This window comes from Aulonocara stuartgranti (assembly GCF_965226115.1).
Source record: "Aulonocara stuartgranti genome assembly, chromosome: 5".
Classification (NCBI taxonomy): Eukaryota; Metazoa; Chordata; class Actinopteri; order Cichliformes; family Cichlidae; genus Aulonocara; species Aulonocara stuartgranti.
The window spans coordinates 7,543,739-7,563,625 of NC_138943.1; the positions used below are offsets into that span (position 1 = coordinate 7,543,739).

Consider the following 19,887-nt stretch of genomic DNA (forward strand, 5'->3'; position numbering starts at 1 on the left):
GGAGAAGGAGGCTCTTTATTTTTTGGCAATAACCATCGAATAGCAATTCTAAAGCTCGGATATTTAACAAGTTAGAACGTATCTTTGTAGCGTATCTATTTTTGTTCATTATTCACCTTTTGACCTTTTATATGACGTAGAGCACTTCGATATAGAGTGAAAGTATGGAGCCACCTTGTATTTCTGCTTCCAAGAAATCAGATCTTCTTGAAAAATTGTTTTGACGTAGTCTTGAGCAATTCTTTAGCCCTCCTGAAAATCTTTTAAAGTTTTTACTTTGGGCACTGGCTGATTTTTGTTTTTTTGGTAACATGTGAAATGTAACACAAGCAAAGAACTGATTTTAAATTTTATCCTTAGCTACTTTGGCAGTAGCAGCCTGTAACAAAAAACATCATTCCCCTCCTTTTCTTGTTTGAATGTACAAAAAACACTAAATATAACACGTTTGACGATCATAAAAAAGTATTTTGCGCAAACAAGGTGATTCGCGAAGCTGAAAGCTTGACATTTCTTGGCATGGTGTCCTTAAAAAATTGGGGAAAACTGGACAATTGGAGAACAAAAGAAGAATTGGCAGACCTAAAACGTAACTTTATCTGACAGTTATGTCTTTTAAAAAAATAGGAAACAAAAGAAATTGTCTTAGAACCCATTTTAAGGAAAAGGGGGAGAAAAATTTGAGGTATATAAAATTACACAAGAACTGTACTGAAAATCAGCAGCAACAGGGTTTATGGGGTGATGATGGAGTGACAATGATTTCTGTTCAAATCATGTAGCAGCAGTCCATTTTCCAATCAAAAGTAGTGCAGAGTTGTTTTGTTTTTTGTTTTTAATATTCTACAGATATAATAGTGATATCATTTTAAAGCTTCAGTTGTGCATGGTCCATTATAAGTGTTTGCGAGAGAAGCAGTGTTTTTCTCAGAAAATATCTGATGTAGCATTTGTTCATACATTAAAGCAAAAATGATGTATCATGCTATTCTGCGACCATAAGTGACAGTTGGAACATAATGATAAATCTGTCTATTCAAATGCAACAAAGGAACGTTTACTTCTCAGCACAGCTTGTTGCTTGTAAAAGGGAAACATGGCTTTTTTTCTCAAGTTTTTCCTTTAAATTGATATACGAAGACAGACCTAGGACATGTTATTGTTCAAAGAGAAATCCCAATAATTTAGCTGTAAGCAAAACAAGCACCAGGAAACAAGAATCAAAAGGGACTTTGTTGCTGTCCCTCCTTGTCTATCCCAGGGGTTCTCACATCACTTCCTAAAGTACTGCTTCATCAAACAATGGGACCCCTGCAATGAAGGAACATGCCACACCATAGGTACTTTATCTGTTTACACAGAAACCTACAGTGCTGAATGTTTGATCTGTGTGAAATCACCACCATAAGAAGAAAGACATTCCAAAGAAACCTGATATAACTCATACACTGCAAAAAACGATTTTCAAGAAAGTAAAAAAAACCTTGTTTATGGACATTTTTTCTTATTTTTTGCCTAAAAAGAAAATATATTCTTAACAAGCAAGTTTTGGACAAGAAAATAAAGCTTATTCTAGGAAAATATGTCTAACTTTTCCTTAAAAGGATATTTCAGCTCATCTTGAGCTTTATTTACCAGTTACAAGGCATGACAATGGTTTGGTTGAATTTCCAGAATAAAAATAAGATTATTTTTCTCATTTCAAGAGTAAGGGCATTTAAACAGCTGCTCAGTTTAAGAAATGTATTTATTGACACTAAAGTTTAATATAATTGCTGTCAAGTTTGACACAATATGCAGTATATGAACAAAGGCAGGAACTAAAAGCACATGGTAAACATGAAATACAGGCCCATTTGAAAAACAGAAACAGCACAACTCATTCACTTTAGGCCATGTCAAACAGAATAATAGATCAGCATCAGTATATCTATACTATGGCAATGCTAAAATCGCATTCAACTGTCAGAATTGATAGGAAAACAACAACTTCATTTTAAAAATTGTCACAAAACTGTCCAAAACAATAACCTGAAAATACAGTTCATGCATGTAAAGCAGTGTACCTTTTATAAAACATATGTTGAGCTCACGTGTAGTCCAATTACATCACCCAGGTAATATTTCATGACCGCACATGTCATATCTTTGTGTGTGAAACTGTAATATGGAATGGAATCTCATATCATATCATTGTTGGCTGGCTTTCCACCACTGAATCAGTCCTGTATGCCCACATGTTACTCAGATTTCTGTTCACTGCTGATGAGGGTTCCCTCCTAGAACTGCAATTGAGATTGGTTGATTAATTGACTAGTTGCGGATAAGGAAATTAAATACAAGGTACACTGATAATTTCTAAAAAATTTTAATGTCAGAAATATACTGCATTTTATAATTTACTCTAAAATATGCATGTTTTCAAGCTGAGTTTAATAAATGGATATTCATTTAATGCTCATTGCTATTTGGCAGCTTAACTGTAGTTTAAAAGCCTTGAAAAATCCTCAAAAACCTAAAATGGGAAAGCTAAACTAAAGAACACAGGAAACATGGAAAATGTTGCAAAAACCTTACAACCTTGAACAAGGAACATAAGACATGAAAACATCAGGGAGGGAACACAGATGATAACACAGGAGAGAATACAGACGATCCGACAAAGAACACACTAAATATACACACACAAAAGGAAACGAGGAATTGGCAGACAGGCACGAAACACAGCTGACACTAATCAGATGAGAAGAGACCAGGAGGAAGCAAAACAGAATACACCGATGCAGGGCAGGGACTATCAAAGTAAAACAGGAATAAACACGAATATCGAACCAGGGACAATACACTGAAGACAAGGGAGGTACAGAGAACACCTAAACACTGGAAATAATTAACAAATAACTAGGAAACTAACTGACACAATGAATATTAATAAACACAAACAACCAAGGAGACTGCGGACCATGACAATCGGTTTATTTAAAACAAAAGTTTAAAAAAATACAAAATGTTGTTTTCTCTAGTAGAAGAAATTAAACACTATCAGAATATTCTTTATAAATAGATAGCATTGTTGTGGATTATAAGGAATAAGCATTAACATATCTACTGTTAAGCTGTAAAAACAAGTAGACATCTAACATGAATATTTTATATGATTATTTTCAAATATATTAAAGTATATAGTCAGTCTCACCTTACAGATTTTTGTGTCCTAATCGATCCGCTGCATCGTCCATTGGCAAGGTGGTCGGAGTGTGTTCGAAGAATGTGATACCAAAATTAGCTGTAAACACGATATTCTTTGACACATCCATCTATGCCACAATCTTCACGGAAATCTGGACTATGGCTATGTGCAGAATTAATATGACTCAGTAGGGATTTGAGGGTCAGACCCACAAAAACGATGTAGATAACACAGCGCCAAATCATTTTGTTTTACTGGTCTGTGAACTACTTTTCCCATAAAGTCAAGATAACCAGGATTATTCCATTATGGGGTAGGAATGGCTATCCTAATTCAGTGCCTTATAACAGCTGTAGTAAGTAACAGCACCCACACGTCAGTATTTACAGAACATAATCTAACTAAATAGTCAAATATTTAAATATATATCATTTTATAGGTATAAAAGAGCGAACTAAACCATTTCCGTACACAACCCCATACTCCTGAGTTGGTACAGCCCACCTTCCCGCCTCTAGCTCCGTGCCTAAGCGGTTGGATTGCAGGATTTTGGGGTCTGGGTGTAGATGCGATACAGTTGGTACAGTGTGAAGAAATTAAGGCACGCTATGGAAAAACTGGACGAAATAACAATTGCCAACCTGAAAGGTATGTGACTGTTTTGTTTTTTCTATGTTTTGTGTTCTGGTATGTTGCATGTTAAGTCGCTAGCATGGCAGGCTATACCCGGTTGTTAGCTTAGCTTAGCTGTGCGGTTAGCTTAGTTGCATTAGCATTTTTAAATATGCTAGTGCAGAAAGTTATGAAAGAATTCATGTCCAGTTATTAGTTTCAGTGTCTGTGAATTTATTCAACAAGTGTGCAAAGTGCCATAAGTTAATGCCAGTTTTACAGAAATTGTGGGAGTTTCAAATTTCTATTAGTGAAGTTATTTCATTATATACTTTAGCCCAGGAAGCAAAAAAAAAAAAACATTTATATGTATACATGCATTTAATTGATGTATCACAAATATATTACTTTTACCAGTCAATAGGAGGAAGGTAATTTAGAACCTGTGGAGCAGTGAGGAGGGAGAATAATGGAATAGAGTCATGGTTTTAAATGGTAAATATTAAATTATGTTTCCTATGTATCCTGTCTGTTACCCAAGCAAAGCTGTCAGCTGGCTTGCACATGAGGATAATGCAGTGTAGTGATAATTGGAAACTCCTATTGCAGAAGCAAATGTTGGAGAAGACCTGCTCTCATCACTTTCACGAGATGACATCAAAGATCTGTTTCCTGGTCCTGAACATTGCCTCAGGCGTCGGGCTCTATGGCTTGCAGTGCACAAATGTGAAGAAGTAAGTTCTGTCCTATCGCTGTGTGACAAAACTGAGAACACACCAGCTTGTTTTATGCAGTTTCAAATAATTCCACCAATACTCACTTAACAGATAGACAGTAGAATCTTCTTTAGTTTTGATTTAAATCAAGTGGCCTACACATTTATTAAATATACATATTTTTTATTGTTCAACACTTTACTGATATTTTGTTGTACTATCTTTCATATTTAGAGACCTAAAGTTCTTGTGCAATTTTATGTGAAATTAGCCCTATGTACACTGTATTTTAGAACAAGACTGCTGCTGAAAAAACGCTAACAACTACTGGAGATGGTGACTTCTTCAGAGAGGAACCCAGCACTTACCTCCATCCAAAAACTTTGGATGGAGGTAATGCTACAGTATCTTGATTTGTCTACATTTATGCTTTGCAGATTACATTATTTGCAATGTTTAATGGTGTTGCCCTGTCTTATTTTTCTTTTTTCAAACCAGTGGAACATGCAGCAGCTGTGTTCAGAGCCCTTCCCATGCTTTTCCCTTCCAGCACAGTACCACCTAAGAAGCTGGGCATCTGTAGTGAGGCTTTTTTCCATGTCCTAAAGGTAAGGCTGCAATATTCTATGTGTATATATTGTTGAATTTTGCAGTTACTCATGTTTTCATTTTATATATTTTACTGTGGAGTCAGTCAAATATTCTTAAAGTTCAGATCCCCATAACATGTTGATGTTAATAAAACCTACAAAAAAAGTTGATCTATTTTAAACTGTAATGCAACTCAAAAATTGTGTTTCTTACAGTCTTGTTCTAATACTCTTTTTTTCTGTCATGTAGACTTCAGAAGACCCTGAAGGCTACCTGCGTCAGCGACCCCTGGCTTGTCCAGTTCTGCTTGTCTCTGAAGGCAACTGCATGATAGCTGTTGGAACCACACCGGTGAGCACTTTTGACCGGAAGGATCTTAATGAGGGACTGCTCTATCTGATGGCATATTACTATGCCCTCCACCTCACATATCCATAGTGCATTTCCACGCTGCTGCCTGTCTTGCAAACTGAAATACTCAAAGACTCCATCCATGACCGAGATTCAACCCCCTCTTACAAGAAGGCGCTTGGTGAGTGGAAGTCATTCATTGAGTGAGTCTCCCAGATGACAGACTCCATCTGCCTTGTTTATCAGACTCAGTGTTAGTCAGTGAGGTTGTTTTTTTTTCTATAGAAAAGTTGTTCAAATGTAAAACACATGTTTGTTTGTGTGGTCGTTAAACTTGTTCTTCTAAAATGTTATGTAATATAGGATTTGAAATAGTGATTGTTTTAAGCTTCAGCAAAATTTATTTTTGATACCAGCCAAGAGTGTGTTATACTGTTATTATTCATTTTAAGAGTATCTGGAATATGCACTTCTTATATTGGCCATGTTACACAGTACCCTGCTGAAATGTATAATTTTAGGCATGATTCTCCTGGAACAGACCTCAGTGAGTTACTGACCCATTGCTGTGTCAATAAAAGCGCAAAATCTAAGAGTGCTTTTGCTGTCTTAATTTAAGATGAATTCCCTTATTTTTAGTAGCTTTTTGAAGAGATGGTGTCTTATTCTCAGGAATTTTTGCTGATTATTGTTCTCAGAGTCGAAACATAATTCTTATAGTTAGCTCAATCAAGAAAGAAACAATTCCGTTTTAAGAAAATTTGTCCTATAGTAAGGTGTTTTTTTTAATGTGAAAAATCTAAATTAAGGTGTAGAATCTTAAAGTAAGCAAATAATTCTTGAAAACAGCTTGTTCAAGAAAGCATAATACTCATTTTAGGTGCAGATTTTCTAAATATCAAAGTGTCTTTTACTTATAATAAGTCACATTTTCTTCAAATAAGCATACATTTTAGACAATTTTGTCTAGTTAAAAGTAGAGCTGGGCGATATGAGATTTTTTCATATCACGATATGTTTTTTTCATTTCAGGCGATAACGATATCTATCACGATATAAGCCAAATAACTATATTTGTAAGATTTAAATGTGCCGTTGCTCACAAGTAAAATGTGAAATAATCAGCAGCTTGTTTTTATTTAAATATTTATTTCCCATAATAAGTTCAACAGGGTAGATGTACTTAAGGAACATGAGACTTTTTCAGATAAATAAAGGCAAATATTGCAAACTACACAAAAGGCAGCCGCTAAAGCGTTTAAGTTTCAAAATAAGACAAACGAAACAGACTAAATTGTCAATTCCACTTAGAAACAAAATATTAATTCTAAAAATAAATCTTAGTTTGTTTTACAGAAGAACAGACAAAACTGACTAACTTTTGTCAATATCAAATAAACTGAGAACTAAAAGGAAATTCTCAATCTCTCCTTGTTGTATAGCTGAGCTTTTCAAACAGTTTTAACAGTTACTTTAGTCTGACAAAAGCCGAATGACAAATTAGCGCTTCCAGTCAGAGACTGAGGCTACGTCCACACGTACACGGGTATTTTTGAAAACGGAGATTTTCCATTTTCGTTTTAAAAAATAATCCCGTCCACACATAAAGGCAGAAATGAAGGAAAACGCTGCTATGAACATGCCAAAGCAGCAGGTGGCGCTAGATTCCTAACCGTGCCTAAATGTTGGCCAATCAGAAGTCTAGAAGCCTCGGTGGGAAAAAGTAAACAAAGCTGGGGCATAGAAGCAGAACCGAGTCGTAAGTGTGGAGGGACAGTAACTGTGTGTATATGTAAGCATTTAAACACTGCAGAGAGTAGAATTAACAGTAACAGTATTGTAGAAATTCATTTCACCGAAACAATAACGTGGCGCACAGTGTGACGCATGCACCAGTTTATTGTATTTCCAGACTTGCTTTCGGCACAATTTACAGTGCACGCTACTCTATTTTTGTCAGACTTGAAATAGCCGAAATACCTTCACACTACGGAACTTCTATGGCTCTTCCGTTTGACAATCTCTCCGGCATTGGAACCATCATCTGTTTTCTCTTCGGTCACACTCGGTTGATTTTTCTAGTCGGCACACTCATTTCCTCCATTACGCGCTGGCTCCATTACCCGCTGGCTGCTTCCCAAACAAACACACGTGCGGCTTGGCACTTGTGCTGTACGTAACAAGTCACGCGACGTGACGCTGCGGCCGTGACGCTGCGGCTCTGCGCTACTTAATTTGGATTGGCTGACCTTTTTTTTTTTTTTTTTTTTGAGGACAAGAGCGGCGAGGTCTATCGCGATAGCTTAATTTCTCTATCGAGTAAAAGTTATATCGCGATACATATCGTTATCGTTCTATCGCCCAGCTCTAGTTAAAAGGCATATGGCAGTTAGATTAATTTGCTAGTTTTAAGAATTCTAGTCAAGCAACTTTTGCTTACCCCATTGGCAGATTTTTTTGCTCAAAACAAGAAAAATTTGTCAGATTTAAGAATATTTGGCTTGTTTCAAGTATAGCTGTTTTTGCAGTGTAGAAACTTTTTTTTTTCTCTTTGTGCTCTAATAAACCATTTTTCCCACAAAAAAATTAGGTTATTATGGCTGAAGGAAATCAGTTATGGATCAAAAACATTAGAGAAAGTATAAGAGGAAACTTTAAGATAAAACAGTGATATGGAGCAACCATTTTTAATAACTCTAGTAGGATTTAGATTAAAAATACACATTTTTAGTCTTTAATGTATTTGATCTTTCTTGTTTATTTGCATAACTATCTGTGCAATCTATCAAGCCAAGAAGACATTCACCCACATGTCTACTAGGCTGGGATTTCTTTGGGAATACATTTTGTATATACATACACACCAAATGCATATAGCTGTATGGATGTGTTCTCACGTTATCCTAAACTGTATCAAACACTCTTATTGTTCATTGATCATTATCAATCTCAATGCAAACAATACACCATATAAATCACATCAGACTTTTGCATATACAGGTGAAAATATAGAGTCAATTTTTTATATACATATGATCAATAGACTGAGACTATACTCTGAAGCTCACAAAAAACTTCTAATAGCACTATAGAGAAATGTTTACATAACTGGGTTTTTCTTCAAATTGCCCTGTATTTGTATAGCACTTTTCTAGTCCCTAAGGACCCCAAAGCGCTTTACACAACCTGTCATCCACCCATCCACACACACACATATTCACACACTGGTGATGGCAAGCTACATTGTAGCCACAGCCACCCTGGGGCGCACTGACAGAGGCAAGGCTGCCAGACACTGGCGCCACCGGGCCCTCTGACCACCATCAGTAGACAACGAGTGAAGTGTCTTGCCCAAGGACACAACGACCGAGACTGTCAGAGCCGGGGCTCGAACCGGCAACCTTCCGATTACAAGGCGAACTCCCAACTCTTGAGCAGATCGTGGCTCAAGAGTTGGGAGTATATGGGACTGCACATTTTTAAATATGATTTCACAGTATTTCACTGATTAACAGCTGTTGTCAGTGATATTTTAAAAAGCCTGTCAAAAGCATGATAGTGAACAAGCAAGTGTGGGTGTGATCAATGGGCTTTTTTAATTATTTTAATTACAGAGGGAGAAAATCCAGGTAACACAACTGATAGACCTCGACATATAGCACTTTGTCCCAAAGGAATACTTTAATTTGAAGTGAAATGTGTATCTAGAGTATGGAAAAAAGTGCTTGTCAGATCTTAATTTAAAATGAAAGTGAGAATGTAGCTAGCAGACATGTACACGCCACATGTACAGAATGGTCCAAAGTCTTAATCTCAGGAAGTATTGTATAGCCGGATATATGTGTCCACAAAGGAGTACTTGAAGTACGCCATATGAGACAATATACTGTATGAGTGTGAGTGTGTACAGGTGTTTGTGTTTGATGAGAGGAAAGGAATCTTGTAAACCAACCAAGATCAAAACAAAGTTCATGTGACTTTTTGTTTTTCTAGTTTATCAGAATCTACTTCAGACTTGTAGCTTCTAATCATTTTACCAGTCTTTGGTGTGTTTTGCTATGTACACTGTGCATCTCAGAAGTGTGTAACAAAGTATTCAAATACAAACCAAAGACCTTTTTTGTAATTTAATATAATATCTGCAGGATGCAGGAGCTCTGGCACAGACATGGTTATTGGTCTATTTGTTCACATTAGGATGCACAGTCAGGCTTGAGCTTAGCCGCACAATTTAGTACAAATGAGAAAGATTAAATAATGTTATGACATTAATGCAGTCAGGTGTATCTAGAAACAACTGTGTGTGACTGCGAGTGTGGTAGCTATTGTAATCATTATCCAGGATATGAACCAAGAAATGCACTGTAGACATACAAAATGTAGTTGACTAGTGAAGCTTTTTCATTTTTGTCTTTAAACTTTGAAAAGAAGTATATACAAATTAAGAGAAAATTTCATAATATTGTTGCAAGTACTAGCAGTTATTTTTCCATCCTAGTTATGTAGCTGTTGTGGGCCATGGTAACATTCCACTATATACTGGTCTGAGCAGTACAAGCCAGTATACTGAATCAGAAATGAGCACACTAATATTTGTACCAGAAACTGATGGAGACAAATCAATAAAAAAGTTTGTTTTACCTACAGATCTTTTGTATCTTTTATATTTTTTTTCCAAAATAACCAACTGTATAGTACAAGTGGTTCTTCTATTATGTAGAAAAAGATTTTATTTTATTTTTTTTACCATTTGAGTTACATGTTACACTTCTTAAGGTAAGGGTTACAGAAAACACTGTAGACCAGGCAGTGTCTTGGGAATCAGTCACAGCAATGAACAAAGCACAATGCCAGTGTATGTTGTCTGAGAGTGCCCTTGTTCAAATGAGAACATATAGTGCTCTTACTACAGCTTATAAAAACTCTATATAGGCTGTGTCTCACATAGCTGAGCTAATCAATTCTAATCCCTTTGACAATGAATAAGGTATTTTACTGTAGTGCTCTCTAAACCCAAGAGTGGCCTCAGACATTTTTTTCTGCTAAACAGTGTGGAAGAATTATGACTTACAACAAAACAGCTCATAAAAGAATTATACATTATACAAGGTTTATATATTATAATTATTTATTATTATTATTATTATTATTATTATTATTATTATTAAATCTATCAATCATTCCGTTAACACAAAGTAAAGAATTTTTTTAACTCAGGGGATCATGCTTCACTTCATGCGTCAGTTACTCAAGCATGTGAAAAAAAATTATATAAATTAAGCAGAGTTTAAATTCATCGTTGACCACACTCAACAATATCAGCATGCTAGTCAGTTTTACTGTACGTGGCTGAAATTGCTATTATTATTACCTAAGAGTGCAAACACACTGTACTTTACTGTTGAAACTGAAATGTTGTTTGTTTTACACGACTGCGCTTTCCATTCTGTATAACCTGCAGCCAGCTTAGTAAACATAAACCCCTCGTCATGCTCAGGAACCTCTCTGCTTCTGCCTGTTTATACAATAGGATTAGAACAATTAACTCCCAAGGCAACGTCAGGTCTGACACGTAGACACAGATAACCAGATATTCTAGGATGAAATAGAAGACAGTGTGACGTCATTGTTCCTGAGCCTTTGAGTTGAGAGTTGGCTCTCTGAGAGTGATTATGCTGATAAAGGCGGCAGGTTCTGTACTTGACAGAGAATCCTATTATTTCTTTGGAGGGACTCCATAAGGAGACATAGAGATTGTACAGGCTATTGCAGGTCACATAAAAGATACAGTCAAAGCAACAAGAGAAGAGCATGTTGTGGTTTAATCTGACAGAATCACTTGAGTCCTTTTTGGACTGAAGGCAGAAAAAGCAAGTAAAATAGGCATGCTAACACCCCTGAGGGGGCTAATTCAAGTCATATATGGTGATTTTCAACATTTCCTCCTTTATCCTACTATGTGGTGCTAAATGACATTGTTCAAAAGGAACAATTAAAGCTGGAAATGTCATGAGTGTTGTAGAGATGTGGTCATAACACATTTTGAATTGATGCCAGTGTTATTCAGTCCTTATTATTTAATTCCATGATGACCATGAAAGTATAACAAAATCATTCATCATTTATTAAGAAGCTGTTGAGGTATATTTTTTAAAGCAAGAAAAAACAATATATCAGTCTTGTAGAGAAACTAAACGTTTGTTTGATTTTTTTATTTTTATTTCTCATATGATGGCAATGATGATATGCTATGTGCCAGTTTATTGTGAGATGTTTCTCTGAAAAAGTAAAAACTCCTCTATTAAACTTCATGTGGGAACAAAAACTTAATTGTACATTGTTCAAGTAATGCCATGTGCATGGCTCAAAGTGAAAGGATGCACTTAAATGTTAAAGAAAAAGTTCCTCTGTTAAGAACTGTGTATTCAGCCTTTGAACGAAACTAGCAGATACAAATTTGAATGCCTTTGTCCCCAAATCCATTTCTATTCCTCACACTCTGCTCCTGTGAATAAATACCAGCCCAGGAGAAAACACTGAATTGTAGGTGTTGCTCTATTGCATCCTCTGTTTGAAAAGCAATAAAAAGCATTGGAGGATGAAAAATGAGGTGAACTACACAAAGCAAGTTAACAATAAGAAATAATGTTTCAAGGGTGTCAAGAATTTGAAGGCATTTTGGAAGCACATGCTGTTTCAGTAACCCAGTGTACTCAGGCCTTTCCTGTCCCAAGCCCTGATACAGACTTATAAATAGTTCCTCAGGGAATCTGGGAGAAAGGCTCAACAAGGAATGACACAAAAGTCTTTCTTTCAGGTGGCTGAATAAACAATGTCCTTCATATTTGTAAAATTGATTTCCTATAAAATTCAAGTGAAAGGCACTGATAACAGCATCTAATCTTCTGGAGCGCAGGCATTATTATATCCTCTTGGAGCACATACAGTCATGGATACTATAGAGTGCAGTATGCAGGGCCTTAGTCTGACCTTGTGTGTCAGCTCAGCACATGACAGAGGGGTGGAGAAAGCACCGTAGGGGCATGGCTCTACGTGTTGCATAGCCAATAAGATCTTGACTGGCCTCACCATTTAGCACCATCGTGTCCAGATTGTCCAGCTGTTTGATCTGGGCACTGAATGAACTCTACTTTATTCAGATGAAACAGTGACAGTGTTGAAACTTGTAGCCTGGCACCGACTCACTGATTTTTTGTGGACAGTCTGTGAAACAAATGTAGTGTTTCTTTTTTGTATTTTTTTAATATATATCCAAAGCCACTCAGTCCGATTCTGTGATGTCTGCACTGTGTTAACGTCCCTCAGAGACTTTATCTGCAGAGCTCATCTGTCCCTGTTCAAGAGTTCCTGCTAAGGTAAGATCCTTGATATACATATAATATTTGCCAGACATCATTTTTAAAATAATTACTTCAAGAACTAGTCTGTTTCCAGTTGGATATTCATAAAAAATGGATTGCTTTGTTAGTGTTATAACAATACTTATTATGTGAGAATGCAATATCCCTGAGCAAATATTTAACACATTATTCTCATCTATAATTAAACAGACAAATTCATTTCTGTCTAAAATTGGTACTAGAAAGCTGGGGTCAGAAAAGGCCTGAAGCGGGCAGAATGAATGAAAAGTCTTCCGCAAAAGAGCCCAATTTGGCACAAATTTAAAATTGCGTGGTTTCTCAACCATATTAAAGGTAATTTCTTTTTTATTTTCATTATTCTTAGTTTGACAATTTAATTCAGGCAACATATGGGTACATAGAGTTGAGACTAAAATTAATTACTAAGAAAAGGAGATACATTTACCAAACTTAATCTTATGAATTCAAATTAAATCAGTTGAGCCTCACATCTTTAAGCACAGGCACCAAATCCTTTTGTATATCTGCTGATGTCCTCTGCTGAGCCCACCCTGCTTTGTGCTGGTATGTGTGTTGTCAAGTGGCACTTTCAGGCCGCCCACTTTGGCTACTTTATTTAGACCTTTACAGCGTGAGGGGAGTTTGTTTTTATACCTCTGCATGTTTGTCTACTCCTTCCTGGCTTGAATGAATTGACTCTCGGCAGTTTTTACTGAATTATTTGATATTTTGCTCTTTATTTTAGAGACAGGCAGTCAATCCTTAGTGAGAACTTATCTGTTTTATTCATTATTTCTGCAGATTTACTATTCTATCCTGGGGTCCTGTCTGTCTTAACTTGTTCCTCCATTTATCATTTAATGTCAACTGCTGAATTTTTATTCTTTAAAAGTACAGATAGTCCTGTTTCTGTTGTAACAACATTTCCTGGTATATTATCCTGTTTAAGAGTCTAGACTTTATTCAATCTTTTCATTCCCTTTTCTCGTAATTTCATAGTTTCCAAAAGGAGAAGGCTCCTTGATCGATTAAAGGTTAAAACCTTTTTTAAAAAACTTTTACACTTAACCTAAACTAACTCAAATGTTATTGTTACCTACAGTGTGTTGAACAACATTGATTTTTAAAGTAGCATTTATTAAGAAAGGCCAATAAAAAACGTGGTGCAAACTTAGACATTTAGGCTTTGTAAAATAATATTGCTGTATTGTGGTCACTTCATGGAAAAATCTTTGGGCTGTCACAATGTTATTGGTAAAACATAATTAACTTTGATATGAAGCTAACCAATGGACAGGTAACATCAAACAACACTGAACTTTCTATGGATATGAAAACACAAGATTAAACTGGAAGCAACACATTAAAAAAGAAAAGAAACTATGACAAAATATATATCTATTTTGAGTAGAAAACTAATACAGTTACGTTTTCTAATGCTGGTTGCAGAGAACATCATCAGAGTACAGAGCTGCAGTTAGGACACCTTTTTGTTTCCATGTTTGTGTCAGTTTGTGTATGTATTTGTCAGTGCAGAGTCTATGGATAAGCTTTTCAGCACAAAAGTTTTTCCATGCAGCCCTCCCAAAATCCCAATTGCATGTTTCTAAACATAAATGAATGCTCACTGGTTGACAAGTCGGCCAGAACATTGAAGTATGAAAAGTACAGACACAGTGCAGTTGGTTGATGGACCAATTTAATGTTCCTCAAAAACAACAGTCATTTAGCATTTTTACTTGCATAAAAAAACAAATACTCCTTGTTAGTGATAACCAATAATGTCACACACACAACTTATTTCTTTGATATGCAAAACTGATTTGATTTAGTGGCAGTGTAAGTTCTTATTTCTCTCAGTGTATTGCTGCTGCAAGATAAAGAAGGAGGCACATTTACAGCTGCACAGCAGATGCTAAAATCCCAGCTCAATAACAAAAGTTCTTTAAAACATTAAATATTCACTACGTGCTGCACACAACTGGTTTATCCAATAAGTTTTCAGAGTCCTAACCCAATTCATCAACCAAATCAAGTCCTCCTTGGCTGAAAAACGCTACATCATCAGCCATTCCAGAGCGTAGCCCTGAGCTATTGAGCAGTGTGAATTCAACCTGTGTTCGTGGTCTGATCGATGTTCTCTCTGGATAGTCTCCCCTGTGTAAACAATACAGTAAGTTGTTTGACTCTGCAGATGGACTCGTATTCATCATTTCTAAAGTGAAACTGTGTGAGATCAGCGGGTGGGAGTTTAGTAAATGCATGCAGAGATCAATTCAAAACAAAGCAAGGCCAGAAATGCCATGTTTAATCTTGAACATAGTTATTAAAGTTGGGGAAATGCTTTTGCAACATAATGAATCTTTTCATATACACATGTGGTATCGTCAAAGCAGGGTTACTCAGAAGTTATAGGTCGGTATAGAAGGTTCGTACTGTATAATGCATGACAAAGCTATATGGTGAAGTGGCCAAAAGGGCTGAAATGGCCAAAAGGGCTTCCAAAGAATAGAAAAGCCTAGTTAGCGCTGAGACCAAGGAGCATGAAATGCATGAAAACATTTTGGAAAAAGGAAAATTAAAATCAAGACTGTGAGACAGTACCTGATGTGTATTTTTTCTAGTTTTCTAAAAACTAAAAAAAAAGTAACATCAACTTACTGAAGGTTAAAAAAAATAAAAGCAAATGTTTATTTGATAAACACAGTGTGAAAATGTGAAAATTACGCCTCTGGTAGAAAATTTGTTAGTTTGATTTTCCTTCTTCAGAAGCTGCCATGATAGGCAATGCCAAAGTAAAATGTACTAACAATATTACTAAACAAGAGAGGTGAGCCAGAAACAAAACCACTGCTGGTGTTTGGAAATACTGAAAACATTAAATCTGAGTTCTGTTTGCAAGGTCATACTGGTTAAGATCAACTTGAATATAAAGTTGATCTATTGCTGACGCTTTCTAGTCACAAAACTGATATAAGAATGTTTTATTGATGTCAAATGTTTCAAAGCTGAGGACAAAATATCAAGTTCAAGTAAAAGAGGACAGTAAATTGAACAATGTATCACAAATGACTGTGCAGCTGTATGAAACAGAAAAATGTTTTGTAATTTTCTATGTTTATTGATGGGTTGAATATTTATTAAGCACTTAACGAAATAAAGTTTTTTCAGCTTGTTTGCCAAAGGTCTTCTGTATTCTAATTCATAAACACAAATATCATTTTGTTAAACTGTTTTAAGAATTACAAGCAACTAATCAAAGGACTTTCTCTGTCACTTTGTTCTCTCCTAAACAGTCATTGTATCTGTAAAACTTCTTGAGTTTTAAGAGGAGATTTGCGAAGAACAATGCCACCAGCCGTCGGTGGTCCTCAAGGCTACACACCACCTGAGGGTGGCTGGGGATGGATGGTGGTGATTGGAGCCTTCATCTCTATTGGCTTCTCCTATGCATTTCCCAAGTCCATCACTGTCTTCTTCAAAGAGATTGAGGTGATCTTCAATGTGACAAGTAGCCAGGTGTCCTGGATCTCCTCCATCATGTTAGCCGTCACGTACGGCGGAGGTGAGCTACAGTACCATCCAAGACAAGCAGCTGAAATCAATACCCAGCTCTTAGCATGACCATACTACATTTATTCCTTTAGTGTTCTGTTACAAATAAGAAAAAAAATCATTTATTTTTGATGAAATACAGGCTTACTGTGTAGCTTTTCAGTCACAGAGAGATCACACATAATCATAATTACTGTGCTGAAAAAATTAAACTGGCAAAACAAAAGTTCAAGTGTTCCATTGAAATGCTGTTGCAACATTATCTTTCTCTGGAGCATATGAATGAGTTTAAGCCTTGCACACCTACCCATTCTTTTCTCTTGTGCTTTGAGACTGGAAGACCACCAGGGGTTTTGTTTGTGTTCTTGCACTGATGAGATGAATGAGACACTTCATGATGTCACTCTGGGCTGGTCAATCAGATGACGATAAAGCCCTTTTCAAGCTCACGATAAATAAACAGAGAGAGATCAGAGTTCAAAGAAGTCCTTCTTGTCCCAAAAGGCCATCTCCTCTGAAATCAAAACACTGCTGTTCTCTTTGCTCTAGTGTGTGATGAACTGGAAAAATGATGACTTAGGCATCTAGTCTCAAGGAAGCTTCGGGAAAGCTGCTTTAGTCTTCCAAACTAATGTGTGAAGTGGGAAGTGTAGCTCCATATAAAATACACTGTCAGTCAAATTTTATACATGGGGCTATGTGTAAAATTGTTTGTAAGATTTGCTAGCAGTAAAATAAAATAGGAAATATGGCCTCACTCAGCTAGCATTACACTGTGTGCATAATGGTGAACATATTGCATCAAAACATCCCAGGTGAAAACATCCCAAGAAACCAAGGTGCCACATGTCTGTTATTTACTCTGAGTATTAAGTTCCTAAGGCGAACAAAAACTTCACATTCAAGTTAAGTCCTCATTACTGTACAACAGAAGTATCGTGTTCCCCGTGGAAGAAATCAATGCTGCTTATTGTTCAGCAACACTTAACAAGCAGCTGCTTCTGGAGAGTGACATTCAGGCATGCAGGAACAATGGTTTAAGGTTATTGAGTTACACTGTAACAGTAACTGATTGTTCTCAACTTGCCTATCTTTACCATGGTGTTGCTTTTTATTTGTAACACATAATGGACCAAAGTGGATGTTTGTTAATCACTTCTTTTTGTTTCACTTGGCTCTTAGAGCCTCACATGCCCTAACAAGTTATGAGCTGCAGTGTCTTAGTATACGTGGATATGTGTAACTCCCTCAATTAATGCAAATGTTTGATGTAAATATACACAGATGAAGGCAAGCTACGCATAGTAATTGAGAACAGAGAATAAGCAAGGCAATGTTTGTCAGCGCCGTGAGCAGATGACAGCTGAGCCTCTTGCCATCTCTATGTTAAACATTCAGAACACATCAGCAGGAGAAGTTCATTAACAGCCCACTGTTGCGTACCTCTGTACTCCTTCAATTTTTGATTCATTATATTCATAATATTCTACATTGGTTTGTCTCCAACCTTTTTATCATAAGCAACCCACCCTGCAACGCAGAAGGAAAGAACTCATTGTTTGTGAGGAGACTGCCTGCATTACAATTTAAAAACCCTTTGTCTTGCACCGTGCTGGCAAATGAGTCTGGACAACCTCTAAACAAAAACTGTCAGTTTCCATTTGGGTTCATTGGCTAGTGCAGAGATTTGGCAGGAAGGCAGAAGTGTCTTCCATGTGGATCCTCATACTCATTTAGGCTGGTTGTTACATGTCTTAGATGGAGATGGTGTTTTGCGACCCGAGCCCTCAGTGCATTTTAGTCATTTGTCTACTAGTCATAGCAATTTTCCTGAGCTGATTTTGAATCCAGTATGCATGAATCTTAATAAGCTGGTTACTGTTTGCACAGTCAGTCTTTCTTTCTCTATAGCCAGTATCAAAATCTAATATTTATATATGTTATATATATATTTATATATATAACAGAAGATTCAGTGTTATTTTAACCCCAATGTACACACCAGTGAGAAAATCACCCCAGTACACTCACACAAATACCCCCACCCGCTTGTCTGAGCTGAGATATTTCTAATGATCATTTCAATTGTGTTTGGAGTACATTAAAAAGAGCTCCAAAACAAATTATTCTTCTGTCAATTTTTATGAATATCTGGATCAAATAAATGATTATTTCATTGCAGCTTTTGTGGTTTTTCTGACAGATCGCATTATTAATGGCTTGGGAGCACATCTACTGCAGTGCAGCACTGACAAAACTGATTGCTGAAGTTGTTTGAATTTGCTGAGACACAGCTGTGGCACTAGAGCCCTCTGGTGGTTAAAATTAGAATTGTGCCTTTGAATAGATGAAAAACATGTAGCGACATGATATATATGCTATATTTATATATTTACTATATTTGTTCTTTGTTTCTTTTGATTCAGGTCCAATCAGCAGCATCCTGGTTAACAAATATGGGAGTCGTCCCGTTATGATGGCTGGAGGATGCCTGTCAGGATTGGGCCTCATTGCTGCTTCTTTCTGTGAATCTGTTCAAGCACTGTACTTTTGCATAGGTGTTCTTGGAGGTACCTAGTTTTTAATATTTTCAAGTTTGTTTGTTACTAACTTGTTTTTTTTGTACACTGTTGTTTTTTCAAACACTGTTTCATGCTCATTTTTATACATATTTTTACTGAATCTTTCAGGTCTGGGATTGTCCTTCAACCTTAACCCTGCTCTCACAATGATTGGAAAGTACTTCTACAACAAGCGACCTATTGCTAATGGGCTTGCCATGGCTGGAAGTCCTGTCTTTCTTTCTACCCTAGCTCCTATTAATACTTGGCTCTTTGATCAGTTTGGCTGGAGAGGAAGTTTTCTGATCCTGGGTGGCCTGCTTTTCAACTGCTGTGTTGCAGGTTCCCTCATGCGACCTATAGGACCAAAACCCAAGCCTGCAGAGAAGACCACAGAGAGGAAGACTGTGTTGCAGACCATTAACAGCTTTATCGACCTCACTTTGTTCAAGCACCGTGGCTTTTTGCTCTACATAGTGGGAAATATTGTCATGTTTTTTGGCCTCTTTGCACCGCTGGTGTTCCTCTCTAATTATGCCAAGAGTAAACACATTGCCAAAGAGAAGGCAGCTTTTTTACTGTCTATCCTCGCTTTTGTTGACATGTTTGCCCGACCCTCAATGGGCATGGTGGCCAATACCAAGTGGGTCCGTTCCAGGATACAGTACTTCTTTGCTGCTTCAGTACTGTACAACGGCGTGTGTCATGTCCTAGCTCCAATATCAGAAGATTATACAGGCTTTACCATTTATGCCATCTTCTTTGGGTTTGCTTTTGGCTGGCTGAGTGCAGTGCTGTTCGAGACGTTAATGGACCTAGTCGGAACGCAGCGTTTCTCCAGTGCTGTTGGGCTTGTCACTATTGTTGAGTGCGGTCCTGTATTATTAGGTCCGCCGTTACTTGGTGAGTACCCCACTAATGATAATAAC

At 36.8% G+C, this 19,887-nt stretch overlaps 2 protein-coding genes across 8 annotated transcripts in view; both read left to right on the top strand.

The window, feature by feature from the left end:
- LOC309706584 (monocarboxylate transporter 1-like) overlaps window positions 1–19,887 on the top strand; it is a 100,780-nt gene that overhangs the window by 79,276 nt on the left and 1,617 nt on the right. For 3 of the 6 annotated variants that reach the window (XM_082533249.1, XM_082533251.1, XM_082533250.1), the window contains exons 2-4: window positions 16,139–16,407; window positions 18,824–18,967; window positions 19,088–19,861. In XM_082533249.1, coding sequence (XP_082389375.1) covers window positions 16,191–16,407; window positions 18,824–18,967; window positions 19,088–19,861 — 1,135 coding nt within the window. In that variant the 5' untranslated portion in view covers window positions 16,139–16,190. Of the gene's footprint in view, window positions 1–1,379; window positions 1,391–12,573; window positions 12,837–16,138; window positions 16,408–18,823; window positions 18,968–19,087; window positions 19,862–19,887 lie in introns of those variants that run through there. The other 3 variants (XM_082533247.1, XM_082533248.1, XM_082533246.1) reach the window with 3 other exon arrangements.
- LOC309707180 (uncharacterized protein) lies at window positions 3,210–6,431 on the top strand. 2 transcript variants are annotated; one of them, XM_082534332.1, is made up of 6 exons: window positions 3,210–3,838; window positions 4,220–4,297; window positions 4,412–4,536; window positions 4,812–4,911; window positions 5,017–5,126; window positions 5,359–6,431. In XM_082534332.1, the coding sequence occupies exons 2-6, from the start codon at window positions 4,285–4,287 to the stop codon at window positions 5,545–5,547; spliced, it is 537 nt and encodes a 178-aa protein (XP_082390458.1). In that variant the 5' UTR covers window positions 3,210–3,838; window positions 4,220–4,284; the 3' UTR covers window positions 5,548–6,431. The 2 variants fall into 2 exon arrangements, with proteins under 2 accessions (XP_082390458.1, XP_082390457.1); XM_082534331.1 differs by lacking the exon at window positions 4,220–4,297 and having other exon boundaries at window positions 3,220–3,838.